At 37.2% G+C, this 20,722-nt stretch overlaps 1 protein-coding gene across 1 annotated transcript; it reads right to left on the bottom strand.

Annotated features, from left to right (window-relative positions):
- Positions 1–229: 229 nt before the first annotated feature.
- On the bottom strand, positions 230–2,075 carry LOC110724103 (protein FAR1-RELATED SEQUENCE 5-like). The gene is made up of 2 exons (XM_021903499.1): positions 1,430–2,075; positions 230–1,329 (listed from the first exon to the last, which is right to left on the bottom strand). The coding sequence occupies exons 1-2, from the start codon at positions 2,073–2,075 to the stop codon at positions 230–232; spliced, it is 1,746 nt and encodes a 581-aa protein (XP_021759191.1).
- Positions 2,076–20,722: the final 18,647 nt, after the last annotated feature.

Here is a 20,722-nt window from a genome sequence, read left to right as displayed (position 1 = left end):
AAGTGTATTATCATGTGTCACTATGTTATTTCTCTCCTCCCATCTCCTCCATTTCAGTACTAGGCCGTCATGTTTCTTCATGTAAATATGAAGTTGTTTTGCAGCCTTTCTACTCTTCTTTGAAATCCTGAAATAATGTACATGAACATATATAAAATGAAAATCTAGTAGGAAGTAAACATAGTACAAAATTTATTTATTTATATATTTTTTAAAAAAAATACCTCATTCAATTTGGATTTTTTTTTTGCGGACAATTTCGACTATCATGGTTTGCTCTCTGACCACAAGTTCTACAAAGTCTATCTTTCTTTTGGCTTTCCCCAATAGCAATCTCTTTGTCTGATTTTTTCCTTTTTTCACTACCGCTACCTTTGTTGGAAGACTTTTTTGGAGGAAGAATATCAACAACAATGTCATTAGATCCAACAAATAATTCGATGTGTTTATTTTTTGCTTCACGTTTATCAACTGGACCTTCAGATTCCAAGTCTTTCATCTCATTTTCAAAAGATATTAGCTTAGACAACAATGACTCAAGACATTCAACTTTCTCCTCACAAAGACTTACACATGAAAAAAACCTGTACCATAAATCACCAACTAGCTTTTGCTTCTTATCCTTCTGTGCCCCATCAAGCAAGTTGTTGTTTAAGCCAAATATTGGTTTCTTCATAGCTTCTTTATTCCAACGATGCAAAACATATTGCCTTGGAATCTCAAATAAGAACTTTCCTTTGATGACAAAGAGAATGTGACGACATAATATTCCAACAGATTCAAACATTCTACAGGAGCAAGAAGCATCATTAGAACACAAAACATATGTGAAATGATAGCTCTTTTTCCTAGTGTTTTCAACAATTCTATATTGCTCAATCCCTTCTTCTTCTTTGATGGTAACACTACCTATACCACAATTGTACAAAGCATTCTTGAATTCCTTTTTGAATATGTAAAATACATTATGAGTGTAAACTAGTGCAGCATGCTTTTCCAAGTGCAGGGGGGCGACAAGTTGGGGATGTGTAGTTTTCGAAGTAGCATTCAACTTGTCTTGTGTGTGCCTTTGAGCATCAATTGCGGATTCATAGCAAAACCACAACTCAACCAATAACAAATGTTGATTGGTGAAATTAGTGAAAAAACTATTTTCACTCTCAGATCTTTGGGTTGACCTTAAAATCCCACCCATAAAAAGGTCACGAAAGTAGGAAGGAATCCACATATTCCTTATATTAAACATATTCTTAAACAAATCATCATTCACTAAATCAAATTCAGATATCACATAGTGCCAACCAATTTCAAATTCTTCTGGTTCAAGGTCTATTCCACACAACAAAGTTTAGTTTATGAAGAAAGTCAGTTTCTAAGCATAATTTGGGCCCAACCTTTTGTGGCACTTTTTTCATAATGTGCCACATACAAAACCTATGTTTTGCCTTATCAAGAACATTTTTAATTGCCACTTTCATCGCCGGGTCTTGATCTGTCATGATACAGGGAGGCTGGCAGTTATTCATTGCTTTTAAGAAAGTTTCAAATAACCATTCAAAGGATTCAATATCCTCCTTTTCAAGTAAGCCTATCCCAAAAGTCACACACTTACCATGGTTATCAACACCGGTAATTGGGGCAAAAACCATAGAGTATTTGTTGGTGTCAAATGTTGTATCAAATGTAATCATATCACAGAACAACGAATAATTTTTTCTACTAATTGCATCTGCCCAAAATACTCTTGTCAAGCGTTGATGTTCATCCATACAATGGTCAAAGAAAAAGGCACCTTCATTGTTTACAGCTTTTTCTTTCAAATTGTTTATAAACATCGAAGCATCTTTCTCTTGAATGTAAGCTTTCAAATCTCGATTAAAGTTCTTGAAATCATTCAATGTTGCACCTATATTATCATAGCTAACAATATGTTCCTTCATCAACTTATAAGACTTGTTTGGACCAATGTTCAATTTAGAGTTGTCAAAAATAAATTTTTTTTGGCCAAGATTAAGGTTTCCAGCATTTGCCAAAAAATTCATTGTGTTGGGAGAAGCAAGATTGTGGCCATCCATTTTCCATCTGAACGTTCCCTAATCCCAATCATTGCATTACATCCAACACGATTTATGGTTCTTTTCTAGCTTTAGGCTTTACCTCTTTCTTAGCAACTCTACCTTTTGTTTCACCATCATTCGTAAACCCTTGTTTATTACAATATAAATATTTCAAGTATACTTCATCAGTAGCCTGAATTCTCTTTTCAGTACCTAGTCGTACCACAAGCCCACAAAATCTAGCATATTGCTTATAAAACTCAACACCTTTAAGTAAGGAATCAAAAGGCATACCAATTGTAGGCTTTAGTTCAGGGGGAAGCATGGTATGAACTCTTTTGTTCCTCTAGGAGTGTAACACACACTTGGGCCCTTTAGTGACGACAAGTTTTCAGCAACATTGGTAGTTGTAGATGTATTTGAGCAACTACCTTCTTCTGATTCCTCTACAATTATCTGCATATAATATCAAATATTATGGTTAAAAATGGGTACTGTAATAAAATAAATATGATCCATTCCATGGTGCAACTAACTGAGCACAAACAAAACAATCTACAATATATGGTTATGGTATCATAAAAAAGGGTAACTATATAGTATTGAGCAAGTGATAGTCATTCAAGCAAATACACAAACACCTTAAGTGCAACAATTTCTCCTAGTAATTAATGTCATATATCCGAGTTAAAAAAACTTCAATACTTGAAAAAAAATATTTATATTGCAAATTATATTGGTTGAATTGTTACAAAAAAAAAAAAAAAAAAAAAAAAAAAAAAGAGCATGTTAGAAACTAAAGAAATTTTTCCTCCCAAAAAAAAAGAAACTAAAAACAGAGCAAATAAAGTCATTCAAGCAAAATCACAAACACCTTATGTGCAACAATAGAAACCTTCACATATAAAATGATTGAAACTTGTAACCAGAAAAATCAAGGAAATAATATCAAAATAGAATATTTATATGAAAAAAAAAGAACATGATACAAACTTAAATTCATGAAAAACGAAAAAAATCAAACATGATACAGTGATAGTGATTTTTTCAATTGATATAGAATTGAAAAGAAACGAATTGGATGAAAAAAAATACCTCAAAATCCATTCGTGAATGTGATTTAACAGTTCGTGAATTGAAAATTTTTTGTGGAAATTTTGATAATCAATCAATTAATTTTTCACAAAAATAAATTTGGAGGAAAAGGTCATGTTAGCTGCTCAAGAGAATATGCTTAGGTAAATCCCTTTGAAATTTCTTGGTTGTGTTTCAACCGTCAGATTATTTCATTAATCATCAACGGTTGAGATTTGTTGTTTTCAGTTTTCAGCTTAGGCCCTGTTTTCAGCGGAACCCCCCCGTATACACACACACACACACACACACACACACACACACACATATATACTCACATATATACACATATATATATATACATATATATACATATATATATATATACACATATATATACACACACACACACACACACACACACATATATATATATATATATATATATATATATATATATATATATATATATATATATATATATATATATATATACGTATATATATATATATACACACGGTGAATTGTTCCGTGGCGCAGTAAAACTGGACTTTGCTAATTCTGTATATAAAATAAATAATAATAATAATAATAATAATAATAATAATAATAATAATAATAATAATAATAATAATAATAAGTCATTGTAATTTTTATGTAAGGTGAAAATAAATATGCTATTATTATTGAAATAAATGTGACTACAATTATTGGCATCACGCGCCTTATTTAAAATTTAAAAATTATAAATCATATAAGCAAAGCAATATTGATCTAATACTTCTTCACTTTAGGAACCTCCTTCTCTTTTTCAACTAGGTCGGCTTTCACCATTAATGTGTCTTTTGTAGCCCGAACCGTCACACCCCTAGTCGAAATTTCACCCCTTTCACCTTTCTTAGAATTCTTCGATTGCTTCTCTCTATAAACCATCTTTTCCTTACCCTTTCCTTTCACATAATTCTTCTTTTTAGGCATTATAGGAGTCTTAAACTCAATTCCTTGTGTTCTCGGACCTAGACGATCTTTAGGAGGCGCCTTCTTACTTCTTAGATGTCCCTTCACATCAAAGTTGCGCGATCTGACTCGATCCCTTCTACTTCTAGGATTTAATCATGCCTTGTATGAACTGAATAAGGGAGGAGGATCTTGGTTACTTGCAGAAATGGTCCACAAAGGTCTTCCGATCCAATAAGCCTCGTACTTGTGAATGTTACTTTCATGCAACGATACTTCACGAGGACTATCGTTATAGCGTGGAACTACTTGTTCAAGTCCATATTGTCGCATCAATCAAGTAGGACAATAAAAAGTTAGCTTTGAAATACTAGGAACGCGACAATACGGAGTATCATTCATGCCAACCATCCTAGTAAGCCTCCACCAAGGCACCACCCACCGAATGGAAAATTCTCTCTTTACAAAGAAATTCTTCCAATTATCATATGACATGTTCGCAGAGTAAATCTTCTTCATTCGGACTAGATCGTTGGGACCATATTTTTCAATATCTTCGGGGGCTTCAAAAAGTTCTAAATGTTCCATAAACCAAATCTGCAAAAAAATAAAAAAATGCAGAAAACCACCGTGACACGGCAGAATGCACCGTGTCACGGCAGACATGCACCGTGACACAGTGCCTGTTTTGTGTCACGGGGGCTTATAATAGCGCATTTTTACCTGCAACAGCCCTTCCTGACGGCTTTCCGGTCAGCTTTTCATCGTCAAGGCCGCGCAAATTTTCTCCAAGGTAAGTAGGCATATGAGATCTCCCAGATTCAACATGTTCAAGCACAGACGCTAAACAAGCATGTCCTACCCTACCGTTTGCAAATAAAAGTTTTCTAAACATGCAAAAAATATAAGCCCTTCTACAGTATACATGATAAGACTCAGAGACAGGGCGATTGAAATACAAATTCGCAAGCTTTTCTAAATCTACATCATTACCACACATGATTTTATTTAAATCTGGATCTGTCAGATTCAGATGGCGTTCAAAGTCTTGGTAATAATACTCACGTAGGGTAGTCATAGCAATGAGATTTTTGGCAGGAAAACCAAAGATGGTACCGAATTCCTCCGGCAGGGGACATATTTCATCATAATCAAATTTAAAACAATGTGTTTCTGGACTCCAATAGTCTAAAGATGCCCTAAGAAAATCATGTTCAATTGCTACATGCCTCAAGGCTAATAAGCCTCTGACATGAAACAATTCCAACTTTCTTTTGTCAGCATTGGTCAAAGAATAAGACCAGTCGCGCAATGTATTATCAAAATTCTGAGACATTATTATTGAAATTTAAAATTCTAATTATTTTATGTTTCGTAATTATGCATATCACGAATAAATTGGTCCTATTTTATAGCCAAAACGCTTAGAAATACTCAAAATCTATCTTTCTATGCGCGCAAACTACACCGCTGCAGAATACGCGCACAGTGACACGGGAAATAATGTCGCGACACGGCAGTATTTGCCGTGACACGGTGTACAGTGCTGTGTCGCGGTGCCCACGCGTCTTCATTTTTTATCCTTTACCTATTTTTATCCGGATTTTACTGTTGTATCTTCACCGTTTATCTTCTAATTCTGTTTTTCGAGAGTTTCATTCCTAATAAAATTCTCCATTTATTTATTTATTTATTTTTAATTTTTTTAATTTTTTTATCTTTATATTTATTATTATTTTATTTTATTCTTATTTCTATTTTATTTTTATTTTTTATTTTTAATTTTTTATTTTCCTTTTTCTTTTGGGGAAGTTGTAAAACTTGTTCCATTTTCATGTTTATTTTTAGTTTTCTTTTCTATTTTGGAGGAGTTGTAAAACTTGTCCCATTTTCTTTTTTTGTTTCTTTTTTTCTTTTGAGGAAGGTCGGTACCCTCCACTTAGGTTTTTTTTCGCGTCATTAATAAATACACAATCACACTAAATGAGTCTCAAGCACAGACTAATACACACTAGTAAATGCATAAAGTGTGAATAATGTACAAAGTGAATCATGATGCATAAACAGTGTCAAGTGTCATCAACCAAAGTACAAAATAAAGAACCTCTGTAAAAAATTTGTAGAACTAGAAGAGTGAGGATCAGTGTCATCTCCAGCCTATGAATACGGGAACGGTGAACCAAAGAGTCCCTCCATCATCCGGGTACGAGGAGTAGTATCCCTACTAGTCCCTGTAGCTCCAGTAGCAGACAAACTCAAAGTAGTACCCGTCCAACTGGCAAACGGCGTAGACTGACTCCAAGAGGTAGGAAGCGTTAGTGGAGGCATCGTCCTAGGCACTGGAATTGAAAATAAGCTGGGCACCGGTTGAGGAAGCGCCCAGACAATGGAACTGAGTATAAACCCTGGTCCACAGGAGTAATAACTGGCCTGAATTCAGGCTGTTAAGGTTGTGAAGATGAAGGTCGTTGCCACTGAACCTAAAAGTGCTGGAATAGCTGGGAAGGTTGAGGCTGCTGCCACTAAGTCTCCTGAAACGGCTGAGAAGACCGTGGCTGTCGCTGAGACTGAGAATGCCAACGAACCTCAGGAGACCGTCTGCCGTGACTTGGCTCCCCCTCGTCCGAGCCTCTATGCCACGAGCGTGAGCGGGACCTCCGTCGCTCCTGAAAGACACAAAATCAAAAGATGTCAATGGTGCAAGATAGAACAAATGGTAAAAATGGAAAAAAGAGAAAATACGTCAAGAACATCACAAGAACCGCCCCGACAACTCGCACCACGCCGAAGCTTGATGATGCAATACTTCAAAGCGTCAACCAACTTCATGTATCCCATCATTTCCGGGTGCGTAGACTGAGAAAAAAGCAAAGAAAAATCATTAACAAGTGGTATTAAAAAAGGATGAATAATGTGTCAAAAAGCTTACCGGCTCAAACACATCAGGCAAAGACTCTTGTGCCTGTCTGAAACCCTCTGGCGCTTCAGCAATATGATCCTTAGTAATACCGATCGGCCCCCGGTGACGGACAGATTGAGGCGTGACCTCAATCTTCCCCCCACGGCAAACAGTCGTCTGAATATACTATCGAATAATCAGGTTATTCGACAGTTTAAACAGAGACTAGTGACAAAATTCTAAAAAAAAATCATACATCGGGAAGACGGGGCGGAGGAGCCAAAAAGGGAAGCAAGTCCTGTGAATAATCGTCCTCCATACGCATAACCTCCTGCCAATGAAAAGTGTAGCGCCTTCCCCTGTTTATCAACTCCCTAAGAAAACGTGAGTCCAGCATCGACTCTGGTGGAGGCAAGGGCACCGCAAAGCGATCATCACTGTGTTGACGAACAACACGCTCCCCAAGATACCAAACAAAGCGTCCAGTACCAACAAAAACAGTACGGTACGCCGAAAGCTGCAAGGCCTTGGGAAAATCAGTCATCCCAGCCCAAGGCCGATACTGGATATCAACAGTAACATGAAAACCATAAAAAGTTGCAATGAACGTCGAAAATAACATCAAGGTAGAGAATAACATGCTGCAAAATAAATTCTTACACCAACGGAAGAGGTGCCTCGGCGTAGCAGCCCGCGCAGCGTAGGGGCGAACTCCACTCGTGACTCGCCTAAGTCATGCCAGCTAGCTCCGGCAAGGAAGTCATGGAACGCTCCACGACACCGTCGAGGGGCCAATCCCGGAAAGTACTCATAGAACCATAGTTGCAATGAAAAGTAGTCTCTAAGCACATGAGTCAAATAGATTAAAACAAAACAAGAAGAAGAAAGATCGTCACCTTTACGACTCTCCACAAATCGTTGACAGTGACAGGGGCCTGGTCATTCAGCTGCCTACAGCCATGACGTAGCGACAAGAGAAGATTGGCATATCCAAGGCTGGCCTAACTAAAGGATCATATCTCACCGATCCTGACCAAAGAAGGAAGGTAGAAAACAAGCGCACGCGAACTCCTATCAGGAGAAAGATTCACGGAAATGAGAATCAAAATGAAGATTCGCATTCGCTGCTCAGGTGATGTCTCATCCATGTCAAAGCCATAAGCCAGAACAGAAGCCAACTCTGATCGCCCGCTCTTAGGACCACCTCGAGGCACCGGCTGAGTCCTGATGTGCTGAACGACCGGAACAAATCTGCTATCTCAGCCGCCCCCCAAGTAAGGTTAGGAATTTGCCGTACGACCTGATCGGTGAACCGTAAACCGCTGATCATGCTAAAATCCAGGGGGATCACTGTCATCTCTATCCAAGCAAAGTAAAAAGTGTTGGTAGCATCCCAAAAATACTCCAACAACGCGCGAACGACTGTCGGGCCACAACCCCGGGGGCTACGAAACCCTACGACCGCCGAATAAAAATCTACTAAACCAACAGATTCCCACAAGGCGTTCGTAACAGGATCCCTCGTGATAATCCCATATAGTCGGGGAACCAAATCTCCAGCTCCGGATCCATGATGGCAAAGCGTGCTATCAACTATGCCGGAAAGTGGACAGTGAGAAACGTGGTTCTCACATCAGAAAACCAACTCATCTGGCGTCCACGGAGGTGGAATCCACCTGCCACTACTCGAATAAGGGCGAGGCTCGGTCTCTAGGGCATCGTCGTCGATGCCCTCGGGAACAGTGGGAGTGTCCCCCCGAAAAGCCTGACGCCAGCCTCGAGTAGAAAGATCGTTATCCCGTTGTCTAGGCATGCTATTACTAAAATAAACAGCTAAATTCTTAGCATCATTTCCTAAGTTATTTATTCAAAAAAGGCTTAACAATTATCTCAAGCTGCATTTTCTATTATACGCAAATTTTTTACCTCAATGTTAAAAATTAGCAAAATAATGGAATTATTTCTAGTATTTAGATTCTCCATGAGGAACTAATACTATGTTCTCCTAATTGCATGATACTATGTTTTCCATGACAATATAGTACATACACAAAACAAAACATGTTTCAAAATTGCACAAGAACAATGAATCGGCACATCATGGCATATTTTACAAGATCTACAACCAATATATCACCATGTCAAGTGCAAAAGAGTAACATGAACAATAAGAACTTCATCTCATACAAGTAGTACCAAAAAAAATGGTGATTTGCCCAATTCTTCACCAAATCATGCAATTTTAGCCTCAAATCGCTCACAAACAAACATACATTCATCTACAAGGTAATTCATGACAAGAATTTTAACAAAAAGGGTCAAAATAAAAAATCCCCAAATTGATTTTCCAAGGGTTTTTATATGAAATTACTCATTTGAAGCAAAATTCGAGATAAAAGACGAGAAACTTACATAGATCCTTGAAGGAACTCAAAATTGAAGTGGATAGTAGGAAGTTCGAGTGAGCTTGGTGAAGAATCGGGCTCCAAAAGCTCAAACAACTGCATCAACAGCAGATAGACCACTGCGGCACGGGAATGGGCTGCCGTGACACGGTGGATGGAGCCCGTGTCACGGTGAGTGCTAGACAGCAATGGAGCTAGGCAGCAGCAGCGGCAACCTCAGATAACAGCGACAGCAGCAGCGACAAGAAACAGCAAAAAAAAAAGGTCGTGCACAGGTACGGGCGTCGTGTCACTGTGGGTACTCCCGCACGCCAGTGCCGTCAGCCGTGGAACAGTGGCCGTATAATTATAAAAGAAAAAAAAGGAAGGAAGAAGGAAGGAGAACAATAGGAGGAAAATGGTGAAGAAGAAGTAAGAAAATGGGAAGCAGGAGCTCGAATTTAAAGACAAAAATATAACCGTTACATTACCTCGTTCCCGTGCCACGATTCCCGTTACCATGTAACGGTATTCACGCACGTGGCACGGTGTTGTGGCGCGTCGATAATTAAGGGTCTCGCGTCACGGGGATTTCCACCGTCTGACGGGGCTATCCACCGTGTTGCGGGATTGTTCCCCGTGGCGCGGTGGCCTTTTATTTGCCCTGCACGCTCCTTTCAACATTCTGGAAAATATTCTGGAATCTTTGACCAAGTTGGAACGATTTTCTGCAACTTTTGATCAGTTATTTTCTCACCAGAATTACGCGAAAAATTTTTAATTGGTATTTAAAGGGTACCAAAATTACTGATTTACCCCTAACAAGCATTATGGTTGTATTTTTGACACTTCAAGCGCCTAATATAGTCGGATAGTCGACTTGAAGCTAAATCATCTGCGGCCCACGTTCGGGGATAATCAAACCATCATGCACTTGCAAATTTCAGCGATTATATCAGTTGTCGGTTTTCCTCAAGCATGGACAACATTATCAGTGGATTTTTTTTCAAGAATAGAAAACCGCCAAGTCGGCTTTCCTCAAGCATGGAAAGCGTTATTAGTGGATTTTTCTTCAAGTATAGAAAACTGCCAAGTCGGCTTTCCTCAAGCATGGAAAGCATTATCGGTGGATTTCTTCAAGCATAGAAAAACACCAAAATCATATGTCGATAAATACGAAAAATGAAAATTAAAAGAGCCGATGGTTTTTGGGCTGAAGAATTAATTCATTTCCTATGGGCCATCCAGACAACTAAAAAAAGGTCAACCGGTGAAACCCCATTTCTCATGGTTTACGGTGCTGCAGCCATCTTACCTATCGAGCATTATGAGCCGACTCTACTAGTCATGCTATATGATGAAGAGGCAAACTGGGAGGTCATGCGGCTCGCATTGGACTCACTCCTGAAACGCATGGCTAATGCTGCCTTGCGTCATAAGATATACCGTTTGAGAATGACCCGTGCCCACAATAAAAGAGTGCACAAACGGCCCCCTGAAAGTTGGGGACTTTGTGTTACGGAAAATGGAGGAAACAGGTAAAGCCAATGAGCATGGAAAGCTAAAACCTAATTGGAAAAGGTCCCTACCAGATCTATGAAGAAGTAAGAAAGGACACCTACCATATGAAAACCCCAGACGACAGGCGGCTGCCAAGAACTTGGAATGTAGACAACTTGAAAAAGTACTACTTCTAAGACTTGTAAATTTTTGTAAATAAAAAGCCCATCAATGAAAAAGTTGCTTTTTTTCAATTCTGTTATTTAATTCATACATACATGAGTAGTGTTTAAGTACTGTCTGAGCAATGCATAGACGGTCGGCTGATAATGATTAAAATTAAACTAAGTTAATAACTTAGTGGATAAACTAATGTTCAAAAAACGAGGCCAATGGCCGGATGATACTTATTTTATAAATTCGTCTACTCCAACATGAGTAAGGCGCTTAGCAACGCCCATCCGGGTGGAATCGTCGCTAGAGTATCTCTCATCCAGGTAACAAAGTGCTCTACTAACTCATACAGATAGAAAAGATTGAACGACCTAATTGGTCAACTTATAGCCGTCTGACCAGGATAATCTAAAGAACGACCAAGTCTACGAAAGCCGGATGTTTAAGGACATCAGCTGGTGATCGGCCAAAGTTCTAACTTAGATTATTTTTCAAGATTGTACAAGTCCACCTAATGGGGCAGACAGACAGAGTACAATTGGAATATGGGTACCCCTAACGGTGGGAAAAGTGGTTCATTAAAAACCACTTGAGTCGTCGGGGGTCCATTTATCAGGCGTCTATTTTCCTCTTGCCTCATGAAATGTCAGGCGGTCATTTGCCTCTTTCCTTATAAAAAGACGTTGAGTATAATTGGATTGCAAATACCCCAGGTGAAAAAGAAGAAGTGTAGTTTAACTACTTCTCCGCCTGGGTTGACGGTTACCTGCTTGAATGTTTGGAAGGTTGTGTACTTGGTTTGGGGTAATCACTATTGTGATTGATTAACTTAGGAACATCTCATACTCTCTAAAGTATCAAAAGTTCCCAAGCCAATCAATTCAATCAGAGAAGTACTGAAACCAACCACACAGCCCCCCAAGGAGTGCAGCCGGTTTATTGAATGTCGCATGCTATTAAAGAGTTAGGAAAAATTGTAAAAATTCAAAAATATATGTATTCAAAAAATTGTTTGCAAAAATTGAAACAAAATTGAAAAAAGCCGAGTCAGTCGGCATGAATATTTCCATTAATTCAAATTGGCTAAACGGTCGGGAGATACTGTTAGCCGGTTTGAAATCCGGAGAAAAGAAATAAAACAAGAAAAAATTGTTGAGTAAACCCGACTCCTTAGTCGATAAAGTACAAGCATACATGGCTCACAGGCCGGAGAAAAGCATAAATTGGCATACAGCCGCTGAAAACTAAGACTGTTGAGGAGGAGGTGTAGACACCTAAAAATGTCTCCCCAAAACCAAACCCGATGATGAACAACTTTTCACCGCCATTAATGGTCGGGTTGAGTATTTAATTTTTAGAGTGCTTAAATCAATATTTCCATATCATAAAAATAACCCAACTTCTAGCCCATTTCCCCAAACCATAACTTATTATCCTCTTTTCGTGCCTTTAAACCCAAAATAATTCATTTCGTGTCCTTTAAAACCATTCATTTCGTGTCCTTTTTATAAAAACATTTATTCCAATTTATTTTGGTCCATAATCTGGGTCCAATGATTGAATATTTGGATGGGAATTGAAAAGAGCTTTTCAACGATATATTATAAGCCCAAATCCGAGTTATAACGAATAAGTTATGGCAAAATATTAAACTGAGCCCAAACCGAACCTAAGCCCAGCTTACCTACGACCCAATGATCATGTGGAGGGTCAAAATTATTTAATCTCATTCCTAAACCAATTAGGATTAATTAGAAGCTTCTATAAGTTTCTAAAATATCTTAATTACCCTTTTTTAAAAGATAAGACTAAATAGTTTGAAATTGAATAAAACTCCTTTTTTTGAAAGTCCTAATTCTATTCGAATCGAAAGACGTTCAAAGATAGACAGATAAATTTTCGTGCCTCACAGATTTTATCCAAATATTAGATGTTTGGATAGCCCTTGAAATTATCTTTCCAATGATATATTATAATATCAATTCCGAGCTATAACGGAAAAGATATGAATAAAATGTCAAACTCTATCCAAAACTGACACCGTCTCACTATTTCGTCCATATCTTTTATTCTACAAAATATTTTAATCTGACTTCTATTGGGTTAGAAAGTAGACTTCAAGAGATTTCCAATTATATCTTATTCATCTTATTCCAATTTCTGGATCAAAAGATATGATAAAAAAAACCGCAAAAACTGCAGTCTATCGAGTTTTATTCCGATTTAATTCGGATCGTATCTTGTTTTTTCGACCCCTCTTTTTTCTCTATAAATAGAGGTCATATCTCCCTTTTTCAACAATGAACAATCTTGATCATGAAATCCTTCTCTCTTTCTGTCTTTGACACCAAAAATCATTCTTCTTCTCTCTCTCTCATATTTTAAGCCTTAAACCTATATTCCTAATTACACCCTTCTTCCCTTAAGCACTACAAGGAGTTTATACTAAACCCGAGGTTTTATACTTAAACCAAGGCGTGAAAGGTATAATTAACTGAGAGTTTGAACAAAATTAACTCTACTTTTATTTAGTTTAATTTAATTTCATTTGCTTTATATTTTTTTATTGAAGTTACTAACAATTTATTTATGATGTAGCAATTTAAAGGAACGCACGGAATGTGAGTAATTAATTAATTTAATTACTTATTTTATTTTTTTATATTGCTAGTATCATGATTAGGGTTATTTTATATTTGGTTTGACTAACGTTATTATTGTTAAATTGCTTCCAATATTAATGTTTATTTTATTCTATTATTTTTATGATCACTATATTGCATGTTTAAAGGGAATATGTAATTGAAAATCATGCCTAATAAGATAATTTGGACAACCGGTTTAGGTTCCTTTTTAATCTTGTTGTTAATTCAAGTGGTCACAATATTTTAGAATTATGTGTTGCATTAATATTAAACCAATTTAGCTTAATAATAATTTGGAGCAAATTGAATATTTTGCTTGTATGCCTTTGAGATCGCAGGAATCACTTTTCACTATAAGAATCGAGTAGAGGCCAATACGGGCGAATGTGACTCCATGACTTACTTCATACCATCATCCCCGATCCTCCTTTCGTGGTTCCGAACCATATGGAGTTAATAATCTCATGGATTATGAATGGGGTGTAACCTTCACGGGTCAATCGTTGTTGCTGCATATCGTTGTCCCTTTATCGTGGTTGCCTTTTATGATCCGTGAACGGTTTACAAGTTCCTTAAAAACTTGTTGGCGGCTCCCTACTTTCCTTGTCCCTAATCGTATACGTCAATTCTCACTTCCTAAGAGTGCCAAGCATATTCACCACCATGCTTTAACATAGGCGCACTTCGAGCGACGCCTACAATATGGCGACTCCACTGGGGAGGATTCTTGGTTATTTATCGATTTGAGTGATCGGTATTTAATTGAGATGAGTGGATGAGACTTGAAAGATTCTTCAATTGTATTCCTGCGATTTAATTGGCATTGTCACATATTCATATGCATTTTAGGTCACCTATTTTTCCACAATAGTACGTGTTCTACGTATGTGGCTAGCCTGGGGGATTTAAGCTCTATCAACCAGAAAACGTTCATGACAATAAGGGTTCATCCGAGTTTTTAAATCCACCCAAACCATGGAGTCGAGTTCAATTTCATCAAGAACTCGCGGAGCCGCCTGTTGGCATACACCCTCAAGGGAGGCTGCCTTGCTAACGCGTCCAAACTCTTAACCATAGTACCCTTTGACACCCAAAAGCTTGACCATAGTGGAACATAGATCTTAACTCTAGGTTGCGAACTTCATTGCATCATTCGTGACGATGTGCTTATATGTTCATTTTTTTTATTGATTTTTTTAATTATTTTTTTATTAAACCCTTTTTTTTATTTTTTTTAGAGTCGAGTCATAGATTTTTTTTATAATTTTTGAGTCACCCGGATTTTTATTCCCGTATACTGCACAAGAGTCAACTTGTTTTGGTCGTAGCCGGAGTTCTAGAAACAGTTACGTGTCGTACAGCCTATGGATCTGTAGCCCCGAGTTTTATCTTTCATTTGGAGCTGGTTTCGTCCTAATCAGAGTCACAGATCAAAATTTATATCCTATATACTACAGCCTGTCCAGTTTGGGTATTTTTTTAGCGTCAATTTTCTTATTTATTTTTATTTATTTATTTTTTTAAACTTTTCGTGTCAAGCTAGTCTTAGCCAAGTCCTTTAATCCGTGTCAACTCGTATTACATAGTGTAGGCGTCACTCGAAGTGCGCCTATGTTAAAAGCATGTGGTGAATATGCTTGACACTCATAGGAAGTGCGAATTGACATATACGATTAGGGACAAATAAAGTAGGGAGCCACCAACAAGTTTTTAAGGAACTTTTAAACCGTTCACGGATCATAAAAGGCAACCACGATAAAGGGACAACAATAGGCAATAACGATTGACTCGTGAAGGTTACACCCGATTCATAATCCATGAGATTACTAACTCCATATGGTTCGGAACCACGAAAGGAGGATCGGGGATGATGGTATGTGAGTCATGGAGTGACATTCGCCCGTATTGGCCTCTACTCGATTCTTATAGAGAAAAAATGATTCCTGCGATCTCAAAGGCATACAAATAAAGATTCAATTTGCTCCAAACTATTATTAAGCTAAATTGGTTGAATATTAATGCAACACATAATTCTAAAATATTGTGATCACTTGATTAAACAACAAGAATAAAAAGGATCCTAAACCGGTCGTCTAAATTATCTTATTAGGCGTGATTTTCAATTACATATTCCCTTTAACATGAAATAGGGTGATCATAAAAAATATAATAGAATAAACATTAATATTGAAAGCAATTTAACAATAAATTGTTAGTCAAACCAAATATAAAATTAACCTAATAATGACACTAGCAATATTAAAATAAAATAAGAGTAATTAAATTAATTAATTACTCACATTCTGTGCGTTCCTTTCAATTGCTACATCATGAATAAATTGTTAGTAACTTCAATAAAAAATATAAATCAAATGAAAATTAAATTAAATAAACGTAGAGTTGATTTGGTCCAAACCCTCAGTTAATTATATCTTTCACGCCTTGGTTTAAGTATAGAATTTCGGGTTAAGTATGGACTCCTTGGAGTGCTTAAAGGAAGGAATAGTGAAAGAATGGGGAGGCCAGTGTTTAGGCTCTAAAGAGGGAGAAGAGAATAAATTTGTGATCAAGCTTGTTGATCCTTTAAAAAGGGGAGATATGACCTCTATTTATAGAGAAAAAAAAGAAGGGTCGAAAAAACAAGATAAGATCCGAAATAAATCGGAATAAAACTCGATAGACAACAGTTTTTGTTTTTATCATATCTTTTGATCCAAATTTCGGAATAAGATGAATAAGATATCTTTGGAAAGCTCTTGAAGTCTACTTTCTAACCCAATCAGAATCAAATAAAAATATTTTTTAGAATAAAATATATGTCCGAAATAGTGAGACGGTGTCAATTTTGGATAGAGTTTGACATTTTATTCATATCTTTTCCGTTATAGCTCGAAATTGATATTATAAAATATCACAGGAAAGATAGTTTCAAGGGCTATCCAACCATATAAAATTTGGTTAAAAACTATGAGGCATGAAATTCATATCTGTCTATTTTTTAACGTCTTTCGATTTGAATAGAATTAGGACTTTCAAAAAAAGGAGTTTTATTCAATTTCAAACTATTTAATCTTATCTTTTCAAAAAGGATAATTAAGATCTTTTAGAAAATTCTATAAGCTTCTAATTAATCCTAAATAGTTTAGAAATTGGATCAAATAATTTGGACCCTCCACATGATCATTGGGTCGTAGGTAAGGTGGGCTTAGGTTCGGTTTGGGCTCGGTTTAATATTTTGGCCATAACTTATTCGTTATAACTCGGATTTGGGCCTATAATATATCGTTGGAAAGTTCTTTTCAAGCCCCATCCAAATATTTAATCATTGGACCTATATTACGGACCAAAATAAATTAGAATAAATGTTTTTATAAAAAGGACACGGAATGAAAGATTTTAAAGGACACGAAAGTAATTATTTTGGGTTTAAAGGCACGAAAAGAGGAAAATAAGTTATGGTTTGGGGAAATGGGCTAGGAATTGGGATGGTTTATGAAATGGAAATATGGATTTAAGCACTCCAAAAATTAAATACTCAACCCAGCCAATAATGGCGGTGAAAGGTTATTCATCATCGGGTTTGGTTTTGGGGAGACATTTTTAGGTTTCTACAGAAGTCCCCACTTTGACTGAGTTTGTAGAAACGTCAGTTTCAAAAACGATAGTGAAAGTAGTCGATAGGGACGGAGAATGATTTAAGACGTTCTGCGATCCTTAATCATTCTGTATACGCCGATACCTGCAGAAAAAGTTAGTTCCACAGATAAAAGAGTAAAGGGATAGAACGCTTATCAAACACCAGTGTATCGGTGACAAATGAGTTTGGTATTTTCCTATGCTTGAAGGAATCCACTAGATGACGTTTGTTGAAATGTTTTTCATGCTTGAGGAAAGCCGACAGATGAGTTTGGTAGCTTTCTAAGCCTGAAGAAACCTAACGGATGACACTTTCCATGCTTAAGGAAAGTCGACATATGATTTTGGCGTTTTTCTATGCTTGAAGAAATCCACCGATAATGCTTTCCATGCTTGAGGAAAGCCGACAAAGGAATTTGGGGGTTTTCTATGCTTGAAGAAATCCGGTTGAGGAAAGCCGACAAAGGAATTTGGCGGTTTTCTATGCTTGAAGAAATCCACCGGATAATACTTTCCATGCTTGAGGAAAGTCGACAGATGATGAGATTACAAGTCTCTGTGTATCGAGAACCTTGCTTCATGAAATGGTGGTGGTTCGATTGTCCCTGAACGTGGGCTGTAGATGGTCCGCTTGTCCCCGGACGTGGGCTGTAGTTGGTTCGCTTGTCCCCGAACGTGGGCTGCAGATGGTCCGTTTATCCCCGGACGTGGGCTGTGGATGGTCCGCTTGTCCCCAGACGTGGGTTGTAGATGGTCCGCTTGTCCCCGGACGTGGGGTGTAGATAAGACCTGCAAAATAAAATTTGCCAAGGGACTCGTATATACTGTGATTGAATTGACCAACTGACTTGACCAAGTTTGACTTGACATGACATGACATGTGTATGACTTGTGATTATTTGTGTCTTGAGTGAGTGTGTGCACTGACACAAGCAATTAAAAATGCAAATGCAAAAGACTTTTCCGTCATTTTTGTCATGAGTGGAGGGTACCGACTTTCTCCCGAGAAAGAAAGACGTGAAAAATGAAGTTTTGTTTTTGAACATCCACAAAATAAAAGTCATGATAAGAAAAGGGAAGATGTTTTTAACTTCCTTGTTGAGAAAGACGAAATGAATCACATGGAATTTCTTCTTGTCATATTGAACTGCCCGTCTTGAGTATAATGTATGCATGATGTATGTTCTTAGTCTAGGAGGCTTAGGACAATTACGTCATGTGACACGATAGATGAATGAACTTAGGTCATGGAGCTAAGCATCACATATGGTGTAAAGAAACGGTCTTGAACGTTACTAAGGTTTGGAAGCTAAGCACGTATATAAATGAAGTGATCGATGAGTATCGCATAATGAATGTCACATAGGTCAAGGAGCTAAGCACAATATACGACGTATGAAACAATGAACATTGCTTAGGTCTAGAAGCTAGGCAAGTATACAATGTCTCTTTTGATGTTGTCTTGAAAGATGACGAAACATGCGCATCGTTGAAGTAAGGTTTCATGATAGAAGGTTCCTAGAAGGAAAGGTGATATGGATATGTATGTGTGAGTAAAGTGTGTGAATGTGATACTAAGGATGGCTGCAAGGGTTATGGTGATGGAAATAGATGTGAGAAGAGTCAAAGATGATGACTCTTTAGGCTAAGTAGGCTAAATGATGTGGGTTCAAGCCCCCAAGTCCATCTCTAAATGGTAGGGGTAAACATTGGATATTCTTTGACTCGACCATCCATGAATATGAATATGAATGTGGCCGCACCTCGATGTGAGGTTGCCTACGTATTTGTTAGGAATCAGGACGAATGTAACTCTAACCGAACTTTGCACAAGTGTATGTACACCTCAAAGAGGTCTTTCAAGGGTTGTAATGTGGTTAAGCTGATGGTTTAAGGAAGAAAGGGGTACAAGGCTCAAGACCCGAGAAAATCCCCAAGATGTGTAATAGTGAATTTGAAATTTTTGAATTTTGCAAGTTTATTTTCATTTTATTTTTATTTATTTATTTTTTTTAAATCAATGTGAGCAATCTCAGATCATGCGGTCCATCACTCACTTAGCATTCATGTTTGTCAGGCACGGTACCAAGCACTCGATGAGAGACGCAATTTGAGACGTGTTCATATCAAAGACATTGGAACACTTGCCCTTAGACATTGTCTTATTGTTGCTTTGCTACTTTTTTTTTACTTGCATTTTGAATGTTATACAATTACACATCTTCCCATCCTAGGGTTAAGTGAATGTGGGTTGAATAAAAAAGGTCAATCGTTAGACGAGGCTCAAAGTAGTTGATGAAGAAATGGATATGTAATTGAACGGTTAACAGGGAATGACAGGGTTGCAAAGGTGCCTCGAGTAATTGGTGTACCTTGTGTTTAGTTCGGTAATTGATTTTTTTTCTTTTTTTCTTTTTTTTGGCGAATGACATGATCGAATTCAAAGGAAAAGAAATACTCATTGATGGAACTTGGCATATAGACATAAGGATAAGGAGAACCTATGCTAGACTTATTAGGGGAAAAGGGTTGAAACGAAAGAAGAAAAAAAAGCATGAAATCTTATATGGGAACTTGTCTTGTGCTTCGTCTTCATGGTTGCTTATAAATTACTTGTTACTCTAGGGGGGACAAGAAATTTGTTGTTGTTGATGTTTGATTAGAAGAAAAGAAGGAAGGAATGACGTTCCCCTTATTCTTCCAACTATTGCCTAGTGATTTTAGACTCAAGTACTGTGTAAGGATGATTTCACTTAATGCATTCACTCAATACTCGGATTGGAAAGGAAGAGTGTATGAAAGAATTTTGAAAATTGATGGGAAATACTCTACTCATTCCTATTACGACGGAAAACGATGCATGCATGGTCCTAGTATACGATCATAAACAATATAGTACATTACTCGAAGACAAAGTGTGTGCAATGACTCAACATGTATGATTAGGTGAGTATATTAAGACTCATGTTATGATTGCATGGCTAGACATGAGGACGTTGTGAAAAACAAAGGACCCAATGACCAAATAGCACGGAAGACTAAAAGACAAAGTAACTTGATTAATTTTGTCCAATTTTAATGTTCATGCTATTTACTAGGTGAAAACGGTCCATTGGCAATCATTAGTCATAAATACGATCAACAACAATCAAAGACAAAGAACACATGTTAAGGTTAACACTAAAATCGATCACAAGAAACTAGGAAGAGGACTAGAATTCTAGAAGAGTTATGAGTCATGGGTATAAAAAAAATAATAAAATATAAAAAAATCTATAATCCTATGTTATACGAGTTGACACGGATTAAAGGACTTGGCTAAGACTAGCTTGACACGAAAAGTTTAAAATAAATAAATAAATAAAAATAAAGAAAGTTGACGCTAAAAAGACACCT

Source organism: Chenopodium quinoa, unplaced genomic scaffold (assembly GCF_001683475.1).
Source record: "Chenopodium quinoa cultivar QQ74 unplaced genomic scaffold, ASM168347v1, whole genome shotgun sequence".
Lineage (NCBI taxonomy): Eukaryota > Viridiplantae > Streptophyta > Magnoliopsida > Caryophyllales > Amaranthaceae > Chenopodium > Chenopodium quinoa.
Note: the sequence above shows the minus strand (reverse complement) of the source record. Positions and strands in the feature narration are given on the sequence as shown.